The sequence below is a fragment of the Chelonus insularis genome, unplaced genomic scaffold (genome assembly GCF_013357705.1).
Source record: "Chelonus insularis isolate UGA/USDA-ARS -01 unplaced genomic scaffold, ASM1335770v1 contig_406_pilon, whole genome shotgun sequence".
NCBI classification, from domain to species: domain Eukaryota; kingdom Metazoa; phylum Arthropoda; class Insecta; order Hymenoptera; family Braconidae; genus Chelonus; species Chelonus insularis.
The window spans coordinates 300115-317950 of NW_023276563.1; the positions used below are offsets into that span (position 1 = coordinate 300115).

The following is a 17836-nucleotide window of genomic DNA, read 5'->3' on the forward strand; positions in this document are numbered from 1 at the left end:
TAAAAATTTATTTAAAAGTCTAATAAAAGCAAAAGGTTGAATAATTTTTGCATTATTTGAATAATAAATTATTGTATTTTACAAGAGTAAATATTTTTATGAAATGTATATAAGCTTATTAATCACGCCATAATCTAACAATACTAGGGACTACATTTATAATCACATGTTGAAATTATTCCTAATGAATGAAATGTGGAAATAAACATCCTTGTTGAATGAATAAATAAATAATTAGTAAAAAAAAAAAAAATTTCTGGACTAAATACAAAAAACATTACGTGTATTGGCCTCATTAGATTACAGTTTTATGTATACATTCAACTAATTTTTAAATCAATATGAATGAGAAAACGTACTCAAAATAATGAGTAGCAATAAGAGTAAATTTAAAGATAATTAGGTTTTAAAGTAATTGGTTCTGCTAATCAAGAAACTAGTGCTATCATCAAACGATTTCTCCAACACATGCTTGGGAGTAGTTGGAACTTTTAAGTGACATTAAATGATGAAAAGTGTGCGTTCATACTAGAAACAGAAAGTAAGCAAGGAATTCATTTTTAATTATAAAATTAAATTTTTTAATAAATATAATAAACAATATAACGATAACGCAGATTTTTAAATAATTAAATTCGGAAAAATTCGAGTGTTTAGTAATAAAACGCTTAAACTGTTTACAACGTTGAACGCATTTTGGTAAACAGCAAGAAGCAATTAAGACCGAGCTTCACTAACCTCAAACAACCTCAAATTTTTCTCGTTAAACTGTGCATTTTTTACTGAGTTTTTTCGTGTAAAAAATATTGATGAATTTTCAAAAAAGCGGTTAAGAAATTGGAAAACAGAGATTGATAAAAATAAGTGCACTAGTAATCGTAGAATAAGTAATTTTTTAGTAAATTCCAAGGTGTCATGGTGGACGTTCTTCTCATGAGCTTTTCAATAAAAAATTACTATAGTTTGTGAAGTTCAACATGACAAACACTTTAAGTGTTTAGTTTCTAAACACTCAGATTTTCAGCATTGACGATAATAATTGGTGACTGATGGACCGTAAAATACTTGATAAAATTAACAACTACCTTTTACGCTAATAAAGTGCATGTTCACTTTTTTGTTTTCCCGTCATCGCTAGTTTGTTGGAAAAATTCTAGTAGAAGCCTAATCAGTCGTGACGGAGCACTTGACCGTGATTAACATCGTTCGGTAGTTACAAAAGCCGATTTTCCAGTGTGGCTTGAAGAAAAAAAAGATAACAATCTATCGACTTCACTACCAGCCGTATCTTTACACTCAACTTTTAAAATAAAAAACCCCAATAACATTGATGAATAGCCTCACATATAGCTTGTGGTATTTGTTTTCGTCTCATACCTTTCGAGATTAGGTCTGCGGTTATATCCAGAATGAAATTAAAATGTAAATAGAAGCATACGAGATCGTTTTACTTGAGCTGTTTAGCCCTTGGGAAATTAACGATCCCTAGACGCCGATGCCAATTTACACTAGTGCTTGATGAACAAACACTCCGGAGACATTTTGCTCAGTATCAAATTATCTAGTGACACTTTATTTTAAATACCTCGTCACCTTATTGAATATCTGATTTATTTTTTTTTCTACTGAGCTGCTGTATTTATTATCAACCTGTCAACAAAGTCGATTTATTTATCATCAATACACCATTAACATGATCAGTTTAACGATTTTGTTTATAAATAATAAAAAATACTAGCAAGTAATCTTCCTCCATTTTGATTTAAAAATAATGTTTGCATCTTTTTATAGCTAAATGTCTGTTGTTTTAAATCGTTCATATATGTCATCGGCTTATCTTGGAAGAAAAGCATTCAAGTCTTCAATAAGCCCAAGAAGCTTTTCGAAAATAAACGTGCCCAGGAGTTTGTACCGTCGTGTAAATAAAGTATCTCACCCTGAGGATGTAAAGAGTCTTGAGCGCTTCTTTTTTCGTAGACTTTACGAGTGATGGGGAAGAGGTAAAGACTTGGAGAGTAGAGTGTATCGACTCGCATGTATAGTTTCCAGATACCCCTCATTCCTTTTCAAACACGTGCATTTCCGTTTGCGTGAGAAAACTCCAGCTATACATATATATATATCGTACACTTGGGAAAGTGAGATTTATAGAGGCAGAAAACTCTACCAAAATTTTAGAAATTCCATCCACGAATGGCGATCGTCTATCCAAGAAGCACCAGAAAAGAGAATCGCTCTCTTTCATGTTCCACTTTATTCTATTCATTTTTTTTTTCCTTTTTTTAACTTCTTTCTTTGTTCCATTTCTTCTTATCCAATCGCGGTCTCTAATAAATGTCTCAAACTATGATCGATTTTTTCAAACTCTTGGCTTCACTTCTACCCATGATATGAATCTGCTTTAAACTATTCATCATTTTTATCTCGACACTGGAGCTGTGAAAAAATAATATTACAAATTAGAATGCATTATGGAATTGGCAAAAGTTTCATGATCATTTATTCATATAAATTAACTATTTATATTAATTTTAAATGAAATTATAAAAATAAAAAATGGGTCTGGGCTTACTTTATCTCCTGACGACCAACTTTTTCATTCATTAAAATTCATAATTATTTCATATTTTAATTTTTTTGGTTATAATAAATTAAAATTATTACGAACAATACATAATTGTTTACAGTCTATATTATATTTCGAATTAAATTAGTCTGTATTTTTAAACCATCTATTATGCTTTCAAGTGGGAAGTGAAAAAAAAAAAAAAATGATTAAATACTACAGTGAGAAAGTAAGAAACAATGAGATAAAAATGTACCATAGAAAAATGATAACTTTATTTGGAGATGCAAAATAAAATGGTGAGTTTAAAATTCAAAGTCGTGCAAATGCATTTTAAATAATGATTATCTCAATCGTAAACTCTATCATGAGGATAGAAGAAAAAGAGTAATTTGTGGGAAAATAACCATCAGACTTACCAGTAGAAGAGTTAAAAGAAAAGAAACATAAAGAAATGTAGATTGCGCCATTTTTAAACATTCCCTATTCGAATTGCTCACTATCTATATAAACTCATGATCCTTCTTTTTCACTGAAGCAATTTACAATTCCATTTGATGTAATTTCCTCTTATATGAAAGTGGAAAATCTCAAAAGTGCGACTAAATGGTCCGTTTGGCAAATCGATAGGAAACACAACGAGCGAATATTCCAGAGTGCATTTCCTTTATTACCTACACCCTGTTGCCTTTCAGTAGCAAGATGTTTTGCAGTGGAGTAGCACTGAATATAGTCCGGCTAAACTGAAAGGTCAGTTTTGAATAGCAGAAGTATGTATACCTATGTGTATACAACACTGATGTAAACATTCAACTCATTTGAATTAGCCCTACAATTGAGTTTACCACGACCCCTTCCATTTCTTCAGTTAAAACTTGTTACGAAGGACTCGGTAAAGTTTTGGTAACTCGCCAAACACCAAGAGACCTTTCTCTCGATCACGTTTCGCCGATTGTTTTCACTCTTCTCATGCTATATGCTCGCGAGTTTGAGGGAATTTGTCGCCATCAAGTTGAAACATCGTATGGTATATCCTTCCGGCACACGCGAACTTATCTGGCCCACAGGAAACTCCAAGTTATCTGTCTTCTGGTATCCTTAAGATTTGTCTTTAGCAACCGCAAATATTGGCATCCGGAACACACTACTGCTCCCATGATTTGTTCAACTTGTTCTGCATCTGCTTCAGGTTAAATAAAACTGGAAATTCGATAAAACGTTTGCATTTAAATTTGAAAAAAGTTTCGATGGATTTGTGCAAAAAAGTCAAATGATTTCTTTATTCTGAATAAAACTCAACATTTTACGTGACTTGGTAGTGCATGTCTCGAGTAAAAATATTTAATCGGTATTCTTAAAGACATATGTCGTCCTAATTACGAAACTATAAAGCATGCCAATATTAAGCACAAATGAGGTATTTATTATTATATTCTTATTAAAATAAAAATATTATTTATGTAATAATATTTTTTATTTATTAGTACATGAATGACCTTATTACACAACACGTTTAAGTGTTAGGACTGCCCCTTGGGTTTCACATGAGGAACGTGGCAAAGGTCATGTGGACCTAAGATAAAATTTCTACTCAGGGTATTATATAATTTACATTCACAAAATTTACCGTAATATTTTTGATCGTTCGAATATTTGTCTTTCCAAAAAACTAGATCAATTCCTACAATATTTTCAAAAAATTATTTGATATTTACACACATATAGAATAATTTAAATAATGTTTGCCTAAGTAAATACGTACCTCAAAAGGAATTTAAAAAAAATTTATATTTGAAGTTTTTTTTTAAACAACAAGCATGAAGAGAATAAAGAGGGTACTTGGTTCTGCTGAATGCTAACAATCAATTCATACACTTTTATTTAATTGAGTATGATGCACTTGTATGATACTCAATTGTATTAGAGTATGTATAGATCAATAGGGTGAGAAATATAGGCAAGCGAATTGTTTGCAATCGCATACGAGTATTAAACCAAAAATACTGATGGACTAGAATTTCTATGTTCATCAGGTTTTAAAGTTTGATAAGTTAAATTGAAAACCTTCGAAAAGTGTATTAAAATATTAGTATCTCATATTAAATTGAATTGAAAAGCTATTATTAAGAATACGAAAGAGATGAGATAGCTATTAAAAGAAAGATTTGGTGGCATCAGATAATACTTTTAGAAATATCGATAAGGAAAATGAAAGAAAAATTATTTCTAGGAAAATGGATTTGAACATTGCTACTTGGGGCATAAGAAACTATCGTCCTGAATCGTTGTTGAAAAAATATCTACATATACATTTTCTTTTATGTTCTCATTATTTAATCCCACTAAGAGCTTCTACAAACTCGTTGCATCTGAGTTTTTTTTAGCATGAATTCGGATGAAATATTTAATTTTTTTTTTATTTAACTCTTTATTTTTATTACAACCTTTCCCTTCTATTTTTATTTAAAAAAAAAGATCTGGTCAATATTTAGAGTCACAACCGAATGTAAATCCGATCCCTAAGGCGCCACTCAAATCGGTAATCCAGCTCACGCACGAGATAAATTTATCTCGACTGTCTTTCTTTTCATAAAACATTTGTGGTTGACTTTTAGGTCGTTTTTTTCATGTACATTTACACATACCAAGTTGTAAGTAAAACACATGGAGAGTTTGATTGATGCGTAATACAAAATAGGTTATAACGTTCACGAGAATTGAAATGCGTGAATGGAATTCGTTGAATTTGCATTTATATTTTCACCTGGACGAGAGACGTAGAGATGCCAGGCGAATGAGAAATATGTATGGAAAATCGAGTATTTGGGACGTGGCTGAAAGGGTTGAACTTCCTATTCGAGAAGCGAAGCGTTACGATTTTATATGCATTAAAGTTTGTTCAACTGACTTGCGCAGTATAACTTTCGATCTATAAAGTCACCTGCACCCTCTTATCTTTCTTCCTCCCCGTCACTACTACCGCATGAATTATTATTAATCGGTAAACCATGGTAGCTTGTCAGGCATTTGCAAATTAGCGCGCCTACGATCCAAGTTATGCACATGATATTCTAACCTTTCATGAATATTCATCACTATTTACATATACATAATTTTCTTGGTTTGATGTGATGATCTTCAGCCTATATTTTCTTTACAATAGATAAGCATTTTAGCCATAATAATCCACTTGATAGTTTTTTCCTCCTTTCTTAAAACCTCCTTCTTTTTTTTCTATTTTTTTTAACAAATTCATTACTATTTCTTTTTAACTAGTGAAACATTTTTGGCTGCAAGCTCAACAACACATTTGCATTCTTTTAACTTTGTTTCGCATTTTCCTGAAATCAGAGGAATAGAAACCGAAATTAGCAAAGGTAAATATTAACATTCAACTCATGAAAGATTGTTAATTTTTTGTCGCACTCTAACGAAATATCTTCACAATTTTGACTTGTGTATCATTAAAGATAATATGGGGCAAAGTTTGAATAATTAAAAAGAATTTTTAGTTAATATCTAATATTTAATATTTAATTATTCAGCAATAAAACACTTAAATTGTTTAATAATAAAACACAATTATTAGCATAGCTATTGTATTTCAGTAATAATTACAACGTTTTCATTTCACACCGATTACTAATTATGTTTAATTAAAAGCGTCATTTATTAATTGATAAAGAAAGTTTAAGTACACTCGGTGAAACCTAACGTCTTTTTGCGTATCAAGTAAATATTCATGAAGGGTTCGTGGTGGTTGCATAAACTTTAGAATAAAATTATCGTTTCTCTAAAGTTGACAACAAATTCTAAAGAGTAAACTTTAGAAGAAAGACCATTATAAGTATAAGTGAATGGATCAATTTATCTCTTTCAGATTATCTTTTGTAATATTTTAAAATTTTTCATTAATTCTATTTCTTTGTTAATTTTACAAAATGATTCAGATTACTGATATTCAGTATATTAATAAAAAAAAATCATTAATTTGTATGTGCTTCTTTGATCAATGATAATCAGCAAAACATACAAAATGAAACTAATGATGTTTTCTCTTCCAACCAGAAATCATCTCCAAAGTTTGTTTGAACTTAATTGAACTAAGAAGTTTCTGACTTGTGTCCACTTCTTTTTGATCTCCTTTACTTGACTATAATCCCACGGTAAAGAACCACAAATCTAAATCTTTCTCATTATTTTTTTTTTTATTTCCATCATCAAGTATTTCTTCAAATTTTTCTTTGCCAAAAAGTTTTCATAAAGAATCATAAAATCATTGGCGTAATTTAACAGTAAACTAAGTACCAGAATACTATACTTTGAAAGGAAATAATTGTAGCAATACGTTTTCCGAAATCTGTGGTAATAAAGTCGCCAACTTTTGCTATTACTGTAATACGAATCCTAATATATAAGAAGACAAATGAAACTGCACTTTATAAAAACATTTTAAAGTAAAGATAAAAAACTTGTACTTTTATTTCACAATTTATAAACATTTTATGATAAAAACTTATTTTGACATTTCATAGATTTAAAATAGAATTATTAATTAGTTCAATTTTTCCCACCAGAAATAAATTATTATACATAAATGTTCCTGTACATTATACTAATAACATAACATTAATTAAAAACTTGATAGTTTATTCAATTCATCACAGCAAATTTAAAGTAATTATAATGGACGTGATATTAACAGAAATGATTTAATTGAAATTGAAGTAATTTAAAACTGTAAAAGTGTCAAATGAGTTAATATCAAAATAATAGTAACAACTCGATCAAGAATTGCCAATTATAAAGCTTATATTGCTCGTAAGGATAAGACATAAAATATTAAACGTAGTTATCAAACAATAACCAACTCTATAAATCAATGAATCCAGTTGTCATGAACAACTGCTCCTGGAACCATACATGAAGTGTAATAATTAATTAAAAAGCAATTAAATTGTTTGTTAGGCTACTTTATTGAGTGCAAAATAAAAATAGAATCCTTCAATGAAAATGATGTAAAAGTCGAGCTATTCTATTCATTCAATGAAATTATTACATTTATGACTCGTAGAGGTATATCTTGGTAATGGCAAACTAGGTTGTGGAATCTCGAAAGATAATCGAGTTATACTATCGACCACTTCTCTAAGCCTGTAGTCACTTTTAATTAATGCAATTTGCAGTGCAGTTAACGATGCAACACGTGCAGATTATCTGAAAATCTTTCTCAATCCTTCCATTTGCAAATCAGACCTCACAATGCTGTTGAGTATTGAACGAATTCAATAAAAACTTTTTTAAATTTATTTTTTATTAGTTACTAATAAAAAAATCATTGAAGGGTTGTAAGTCTAAAGGGTTTAAATGTTGAAAAAATTGAAGGTCAATATTTTTATTTAAAATGTAAAGATATAATAAAATTATGAATTTTAAAATATCAACCCCAACTTCCTAATGGGAAGTTAAGAAAATTGGCACTTAAACAAAATAAAATTTCATTAATTTTAAAGAGATTTAATTCGAAAAATGAAGGGCTCAATTCAACTCAAACATCCATTGAATTAAATACGTTTACTTGAATCACTGAGTATAAATTAAACTTCAATCAAAGTCAATGCAATAATCCTAATAATGAAATGTAAAACTGTAGTTAAATTTTGGCAACAACTGATTTTGCTTTAAGTTTAATTTTTGATGATGCTTAAAATCAAATTGACTCTGATTGAAATTACGAACAAAGAGTTATTTGAAATAATTCTTTTACTCAAGTACTATAAAATAACCAATTTATGCTAAACCAATTACTATTTGATTACACGTGAATATAAATGTTTCAATAGGATACTTTAGTTAATAAATAAATAATAAAGTACAATATTTATAGGATACAAAGCTAACAAAAATAAATAATAAATTTCAGTGGCTTGGTCTTGGGATTATGGCTGTTGGTGTTTGGGCATGGAAGGAGAAGGACACTTTCAACAATCTCTCCCGTCTTACAAATGTCGCTCTCGACCCGGCATTTATCCTCATTCTAGTCGGTGAGTAGTTATTGTCGATAATGTCTTTATCAGAAACTAAAAGTTTTGAGATGTTTGAAATGATGGACTTTGTGTGAGAGATTCAATGAAACGAAGTGAGTCTGGCACTATAGTAGAGAGACAGACTTTCGATATACCGGTGAGGTGCTACAAAATCAACTACGACAGTTTCACCCTCAAGCCAAAGAGAAACTTGTGAACTAACGGAAGTACAGATTCTTGTATCATACTCCAAATGTAGCTCTTTGTAAAGTTCATTCTGTTGTTCCCTCGAGTCCTATTGAATTAAAGATAGGAAATGACTTATTTTTTGTCTTCTTCACACTTGTATTAGCGTGTTATGTCGAGATATATGTTTATAATAATCATAAAAACTTTAAGAAAAATTTCCCTCAGAAAAACTTGTTCATCTTTTAAACAAGTAAGACGTAATTTCACAGCAAAACTTGTGAAAAACCGGATGGTAATAAATTAGCACCCGTGCGCATCGTTATAACGGATTATGTACCAAGGTAGAAGGATAGAAAGCCAAAGCAGTTGAATAAAAATCAAGTCATAAGAATATCAAAATATGTATATGTATATAAGCTTAACGACTTTCCAGATTAACTAATGAGTTTTAAAAATTCATTTTTACATAAAAAAATTAATGTTAAGATTAAAATTTTTTTTTTAGTTCATAATTATTTTAGCAATATCGAAAGAATTTATTATTTAAAAGTCTAACAGCTTTTACAGTTAATAAAAAAAAAATTGTAGTTTAAATTATTTAAGGTATTTCGATCGCTTCGGGCAGTATAAAAAAAAACCGAAGGCCCGATGGAATAAAATTAATATTTTTTATTAAATATTTACATCAGCTTTCTGTATATTGATTAATTTGTCTGCCATTACGTCAAAAATTATAAAAAGTTTTAAAAAAAGGAAGTTAACATTATTATTAATTATTTTTTTTAGGAATTTTAATCAAATGAGTAACGTCATTTTAAAAACACTCTAAATGAATTGAAATAAAACACTAAGATTTTCAATGACTACATAATTTTTTGTATTAAAACAAACGTTTTATTTTCTGAAAATTTTTAATTCTAGTATAGTTACAAAAATATTTTAAGAATAAATTAATCTCAATCGGAATACCTTAATGTAATGAAGAAGATTTTTAATTTAAAATAAAAGTTACTTTACTTCATTTTTACTTCTTCACATAAATTGAAAAATTCCTCGACCTCCATTTCCTCTAATCACTCTCAAACTCTTAATTGAAGTAAACCTTTTAATTCATCTGCTAAACATCAACACCAAGTATTTTTGTGTAAATTTTTTGAGTCTCAAGTATCATTTGAATAATGAGAATCACAGCCTCTGCTTCCGATTGCATGTTCACTTATTAGTATGCTCTTAAACGAGGTCTGTTGGCTTCCTCTTTCCTGGTTTCTCCTCTTGTACACACTTGATGTTGGCATCGAATGGATCCGAGGGTAAGCCTACCCCATACACGTACTTGACTGTCAACGACATCATTCTCATTAAACTAATCCAAAGCCCCTGTAATTTCAATCAAAAGTATTTTTCTCAGAATTTTTAAACCGATGTCTTATTTTTCATTTCTAATCATTATCAAAAAATCGAACATCAGAATTTATTCTGATGAATGGAAACGCCAAATATACACTGACATAATGTTTTTATCTTTTTTACAGGCACAGTAACATCGGTTATTGGATTTACAGGATGTGTAGGTGCACTCAGGGAAAATACATGTCTTCTTGCTGCTGTGAGTCCTAAATAAATACTTTTATAATATGTTCACATTTTAAGGTAGCATGATCGAAATATAAAAATCAGAACAGTAAATCTCTTATTATATTAAAGATAAACATCCAAATGAATTTTTTGGCAAGTTTAAAAATGCTTCAACGACTTTGATAACAAAAAATCAATTATCAAATATCGTAATTTTTAAATTGACACAATAGGAAACTGTTCAATACTCTTCCGATTGGCCTAAAATTCTCATATTTCCAGAAAAATTCGATCTATACAATAATGCACCAAAAAAAGCTCAAAATTTGAAGTTTATAAACTATTTTCTAATTTATATAATTAATGTAATTAATTATTAATATCTGGATAATCTTTTGTACGTTATTACGTACTATCTTAAATCTACTATTTTTAAAATAATAATATTAATAATTTTTGTATTCTAGTATGCTGTATTTTTGGGATCATTATTACTCCTGGAAATGACGATTGGAATACTAGGATTTATTTTCAAGGATTGGGTAAATATTTCTGAAATGTTTACATAAATTATTTCATCTAAATATATTTGAATTCAATAAATAGCAAGAATTCACCGAATAATTTATTTACAATTACCCATATATTAATTAATTTGTATAAAATGCACACAGAATTCTAGTTATAAATAATAATTAGAAAGGACCGAAATATTTCAGGTGCTTTTATGAATGAAAATAATGTAATTCTATTTCAAAACTCATTTCAATACAACTGTAATTACGTGACAAAATTTTCATATTTATCGAGTAAATACTAAAATGATAACATGATGACAATGTGATTCATTACAGAATTACTTTCACAAAAAAATTAAATTATTATCACTATTATTATGACCTGCTTATAGATCAATTAATAAATATAATAATAATCATAATAATATATAGTTATTATCCTATCAAATTTGATTGAATTCATAATCATAATTGAGATAGCTTTTTATTGAAGCTCTACTAATAAAAATAATAACAATGATAAATGAAAAGATTCTAAAGAATACGATTTATTAAAATAATAATAATTTTCTATTTTATTTTTAGATTAAAACTCAAGCAACAGGAGGTTTTCAAGCATTCATCATTCACTATCGAGATGATCCAGATCAACAAAATCTCATAGATTGGATTCAAGAAGACTGGGTGAGTTTCACTATTTAAAATAATATTATATCAGTGATTAAAAAAAATCAATAAAAATGAAATTGGAAGCTGTATAGATATTTTATATATGTACACAAGTTTGGCAGACACAACTCATAGAGGCGCAATGCCATTTGTGCAATCAATAGCCAACCGCAGAACCTCGGTTCAGGAAATTTCAATAGTAACTAGGAGAAAGCCATCGATGTTGTGCTATCAGTTTGGTACCATGTATATCATCTTCCTCCTATTGGTTCCCTCTTCCAATATACAAGCACGTTTGAACCCTATTAATCGAATATTTCTGTGTGAAGCATTCCAACAGGGATTGTACTGCTCATTTGATTAAAATCAATTCTCTTGTGTATTGAAGATTTCATTTTGCACTTCATTGACTAACCTGACGTAATTGATGAAATAAAATAAATTAAATACAATATTATTGGTAATTTTGACAAGAAAGTAAAAACAATTTTGTTTGGCACTCATCGTTATTGCATGTACCAAAAGGCAATAAGAGCTGTGAAATGGCTTGATAAATAATTTTAAAAATGCTTTAATCTGTTGGAATAATTTAATGAAAAAACTTGTCTTGGTATGATAGTACTTGATACGATAAATAAAGTGTCCTCAATAAGCCACCAAAAGTTACATTCTACTGCTTGGTTTAACGGCAACTGACAGGTGATAAATTAATCACCAACTCCAAGACTATGATTTCCTAGGAAATATGGCAATTTCCAATTCTCGATCCTAGCACTATTAAAACCATTGATTAAACCTTTTGCTCAATAATTGGGTCATTGATTGATTATTACATGTTGATTCTTACTATAAAAGACGTGACCTGACCTACATCCTGAAGCTAAAATCATCTCAAGATTTGTCAATTGACAGTTGAGCTGTAAAGATATGCGAAGACGATTGACGTGCTTCGTATAAACTTCTATTCAATATCCTTCTTATTCGATTCTTCCATGCTTATATTGGAGATGTGAGATTTTTTCATTTAATTGTTCTTCTTTGACATTTATCATTTTATTGGAATTTTTTTATTACTGTTTATTTTTATTATAATGGAAAAGTGAAGCACTACAAATAATAAATATTTTCCAGTTGCAATGCTGTGGAATCGAAGGACCAAAGGATTGGGACCGTAATAACTATTTCAACTGTTCTTCAAGCGAGATTGGTTCCAGTGAAGCCTGCGGCGTGCCTTTTAGCTGTTGCAAACGGGAGCCCAACGTGAGAAGTGTAAACTAAATTTTGATTGCTCATCGAATGCTCATTCAAGTTCTCGTTCCACCAGTCTATTTTGAGGACAACATTTGATTTGCTTCATTATCAGTCAAAATCAATAAAGCACAATTGAGTGTAACTCAATGCATGTTTACTATTGTTCATATTTAGAGTCCTCAGTTTGTTTAAAAAAAAATCTTCTAACTCTTGTTAAAAAAAAATTCAACTGACAATTCATCAAAATTCATTTTACTTTGCAGGAAATCACCAAGAATAAACAGTGTGGTTATAACGTACGGAAACCTGGCAATGTAAGTATAGAGTATTAATTTTTTATTATGTTTCCATTTTGCTTACTTCCTTGCTAGTTATTTATGAAAATTATAACGTCCATACAACCCAATAAAAAACATCCAAGTTAACATTCTATCTAAAGAATAAATATAACTTAACGAATAATCCTGGAAGATTAATTGATATTTAAATAAAATATTAACTTCTTGTATTGCTGTTATTTAAATGATAAAATAGTTGACTATTTTTTTTTTTTTTTAATTCAATTATTTATATTTGTAGAAATACTTAGATCTATAAAAATGTAAAATGAAAAATTATTATCATAATATTCATGAATTGTACCTTCATCATAACGGAGATTCTCGCGAGAGAAATATTTTCCGCGCCTAAATTATGTCTGGTTATTTCGTTGGAAATGCAGCCAGGAGAACGGAGTATATTTGAACGAGGTTGCTTGAGGGCAGGCGAGGAGTGGCTAGAATTGAACCTCGTGCCCGTTGCAGGCATCGTCGTGAGCACTATGGTTCTTCAGGTATCATAGCCACTCTAAAAATTCTTGATTGTGCTTATAGATTCAAACTTTTTTGTTATTGACAAATATTTCTCATAATGGAAATCATTTCCGCATGTATGTGTGTAAATAATATATATCTATAATAGTTTGTGTATTATAATGTTGATAAAAAGCATCAAGTAAATATTTTCTTAATATCTTTCATCATTTCAATTTGCACATGTTAGTAATATGCACTTGTCAAGCCTGCCATTATTTTTATCATTTTTTCGAATAAGTTTTATTGAATCACAGTATTATGAATACAACATGTTATTAAATATTTTTCTATTACAAGTAAAAATTAAACAATTATTCAATTAACAATTGGTTTGATTTTTAATTAAATAAATCAGTTTACTTTTAGCGAAGAGTAATGTTTTTTTGGTAATAAAAATACTTCTTAACTAATTAAGTCGAAAGTATTTCAATTTTAATTTATTTTTATTTAATATTTACATGTATATAAATAATTAAATGAATTTCAACAGTGAGAATCTCCAAAGTAAATTTTTTTCTTATATATATATTACTTCACTTATAAAATCAATGTTAACAAATGTTGAAACAAAATAAATTTTTTCCTAAATAATTGAATAATCGTATTAGAGTATGTTTTCATAAAAAGCTAGTGAGAGTACAAGTTGTAATACAAGGTAGAAGTTACGATTAATGAAGAGTGAAATAAAAAAATAATAGGTTCATGTTTCAATTGCAATATTTAACATTTATGAGGAAATTCGAACGTCAGATACCGTCGCAAAAATATCACGTTCATGCAATTCTAACATGCAATCTTATAATAACAATTTTTTTTAATATATTTATTCAAGCATATTATAAATTAACGGTATCAAAAAAAAAATACATAATGTGCTTTATGAATGACAAACCTAAATCAACAAGGTTTTTCACATAAAAGCAACATTGTTGAGAATTATCTTGAATTTTTTATCCTCGCTATCTTCCTCTACAAAATCCTGCTAAAATTTAACTTCACTCTGAACCGCAAATTAACAAAGCATTTCGTGTTTCAACAATCATCCGGTAAGCAGTAGATGTTGTATTTATTTTTTTCCAGAATTCTGATGTTACAATTTATGAAAAAGGATGCATTCAAGCAGGAGAAGAATGGATTGAACGAAATTTACTTGTTATTGCTACTAGTGCAATAATAACAGCATTTGCCCAGGTATATTTGTAGTCAAGACTTTTAGTGAAATACATTAAGAAATTAAATAAAAATATTTTTTTAATTACTCTAGCTAAAATAATTATCATACTTCATTTTTTATATTCATTGTCAGGAGTCTAGATATCAACATTGTTAATTGTTTTGTATATGCATGAAAAAAATTATGTTATAATTGTTAGTGCATGATACGTTCAATGTTTACTAACACCTCAAAAAGCAATTCATTAAATAAATACATTTATATTGATCAATGAATATTAAATGTAATAAATTAATCCTCTATTTCGAGTGATGTCAATATTTTCTGTAATCACGAGAAAAAATTTAATTAATTATTGAAATAAAGGGATTAATTTATTTTATACATTAAAAAAAAAATGTTTTCAGTATAATATATCACTTGTTGTAACGATAATTCATTTTCGATAATTATTTTTTCGCAGATTCTTGGGATTTGTTTTGCGCAGAATCTACGTGCTGACATATTTGCGCAAAAAGCAAAGTGGCACTGACAATCAAGAGCCCCCACGGCAGTTTAGCATCTTGTTCTAGTGGATGCTGATCGATCGCGTTGAGTAAACTGAGCTTCGTCAAATGTGACTGTAATCCAACTGATTTAATATGAAATGAATATTTTCATTAATCAATTACACTGATATACACCCTACATGAACATGAAAAACAACAAGGTACGATTGAAAATATCACAATGGACTCTAATACTACTGCATAAAGAAGAATATTAAAAAATTTCATTATTTAAAATTTTACCAAACCTATTTTCTAATATTAATAAATAAAATTCCCTTAATGCTGATCGATTAACTATAAAACTCTGAATATTTATGAAATATTAAACAAAGAAAAATAGAGTTATAATTACTTGTAAATATTCAATCAAATTTGATGCTGTTATAAAGACAAATTGAAAATAATAACGTGCTTTATTCCGTCCAAGGGATCGGATAATTATTTTTCAATAATAAAAATTCATAATAAAACTCCTTTTTATTGTCATAAAATAATCATTTTATCAATAATCCGATTCTGTGAAAGACTGCTATATAAAAATTCATTTACAGTGGTACAATGTTAACAAAATTGTTCGATCAGCTTTTATTCCATACATTCAAATAATCCATAAAGGGACATTTTATTTTTTTCTCTCATGATATTTTAAAATAATTTGAAACCAAGACAAATTGATATATAAAATAATTCATACCATTTTTTGTCTTTATAATGGTGCAATATGTAATATAAAAAATTATTAAAACGTGTAAAAGTGTGGGTGTTGAATGTAATAATCAACGCGTGGTCGTGGGGGCTGCAACGAGTTAGGGCCGATCTCGTTGCATAAACTCGGTATATGCGATACTATGGCCGTTATAAGTAATGCAGGCAAACTTTCGTTTACGCCAATTAGGCGTTTAATTAGTTACTAAAACTACTTTCGGGACTATCGATTATCTTCTTCATGAATAACTCGTTCAAACACGCGTAGGTAATATTCGTGTACTATATGGACGGACGTCTCGATTTTCTCTGCCATTAGGCGCTTATTATTAGACTGTATATTTTAAATAAACTACCGACAAAGTTACGAGTATTTTATGATGGTAAATAATTTGGTAAATGTGTTGAAAATAGATCTACAGATTTTTTTCAATACTAATCAATTAATAATTCAAATGAATAAAACCATTATATAATTATCTACTTTCAACGCTAGTTTATCAATCATCTATTCAATTGGATAAAATGGACGGTAATTTGTTGTCATGAATGGCATTTGAATAAAATAATAATTTTATCGATAAAATAATTAGATTAATGGTATGCTGGATAATCTGAGAGATCTATTTTTAATACATTCATGTAATGTAACAATAAAAATAATTCAAGAGAAGGTGCCTATAAAGCCAGGAAATCGAGAATTTTCGACTTTACTAATTTAAATATCCATGTGATTCTATCAGTTTCTAATTAGATTAGATTTTTAAGTAATCATATTTACTAGTTGTAATTTAAAGTGCATATGTTGTAGTCGACATTATTTTAATGCAAAGTACTATTATATATATATATATATATATATATATATATAAATATATATGAATAAAAGATGGTCGACTGCAAAGATATTTTGAAAAGGGTCCATCTATGTAAATGGAGATGATGATAATGTTGGGTGGATTTTTCTAACTGTCTATATTATAGTCAATACAATATGCGATTTGTTGTCGTTACTGCCCTCTGACATATATGTATATGTAAATTTTCAAATTATCATTATATAAGATAAATAATTATTATTTAAGTGAAAGAACATTGAGCCTTTCATAGGTTCATTTTGTGAATTGTAAAAAGCACGCAGTGTATTGAACGATTGATGTTTGTGAAATATCACGGCGCTCTGAGTGATAATAAAAATTGAAATGTTAAATGCGAGAAAATGTTATTAAATGTTATGTTTTATGATGAAACTATAAATACATGGAAATACTGAACCGAAAGCTGAGAGAGAAAACTATTTTAGAAAAGTTAAAAGTTTTAATCTAGTATGTTTCAACACGAAAATAGCTATCATTTGTCCTAATTAAAACAGTTTATTGTTATGAATATCTTATACAAAAAATATTTCATGTGATATTTTAAAGATAAAATATTTTTTAAATTCAACTTCTTTAATGTGTCATGTTTTCTCTCAATGCAATAATTGTAATCCTAGAATACCGCAAGGTGTTCTCAATTTTCAGAAATTATTACTCAATTTATTCACTATTTATAAACGGTCATAAAGTGTTTATTTAACAAAAACAACAAAAAATGATTGTATTAAGAAACTCAAGCTCTTGTAGAGAAGTAAGTCATTAATTTTAAGTAAAATGAGAATACGAAACTGAGTCAAATACTGCGCTTCATTAACAGAAAATAAATCGATGAAATAAAATAGCATCAATTATGTGAATTTAGATTATTTCAATTGAACGA

General features: G+C 28.6%; 1 protein-coding gene across 4 annotated transcripts in view; it reads left to right on the forward strand.

Annotated features, from left to right (window-relative positions):
* Tsp26A (Tetraspanin 26A) overlaps nucleotides 1-16803 on the forward strand; it is a 50223-nt gene extending 33420 nt beyond the window's left edge. The window contains exons 2-10 of one of the 4 annotated variants that reach the window (XM_035087206.1): nucleotides 8490-8610; nucleotides 10314-10387; nucleotides 10824-10898; nucleotides 11460-11558; nucleotides 12675-12803; nucleotides 13058-13108; nucleotides 13516-13626; nucleotides 14729-14839; nucleotides 15286-16803. In XM_035087206.1, coding sequence (XP_034943097.1) covers nucleotides 8490-8610; nucleotides 10314-10387; nucleotides 10824-10898; nucleotides 11460-11558; nucleotides 12675-12803; nucleotides 13058-13108; nucleotides 13516-13626; nucleotides 14729-14839; nucleotides 15286-15354 — 840 coding nt within the window. In that variant the 3' untranslated portion in view covers nucleotides 15355-16803. Of the gene's footprint in view, nucleotides 1-8489; nucleotides 8611-10313; nucleotides 10388-10823; nucleotides 10899-11459; nucleotides 11559-12674; nucleotides 12813-13057; nucleotides 13109-13515; nucleotides 13654-14728; nucleotides 14840-15285 lie in introns of those variants that run through there. The other 3 variants (XM_035087204.1, XM_035087203.1, XM_035087205.1) reach the window with 3 other exon arrangements.
* Nucleotides 16804-17836: the final 1033 nt, after the last annotated feature.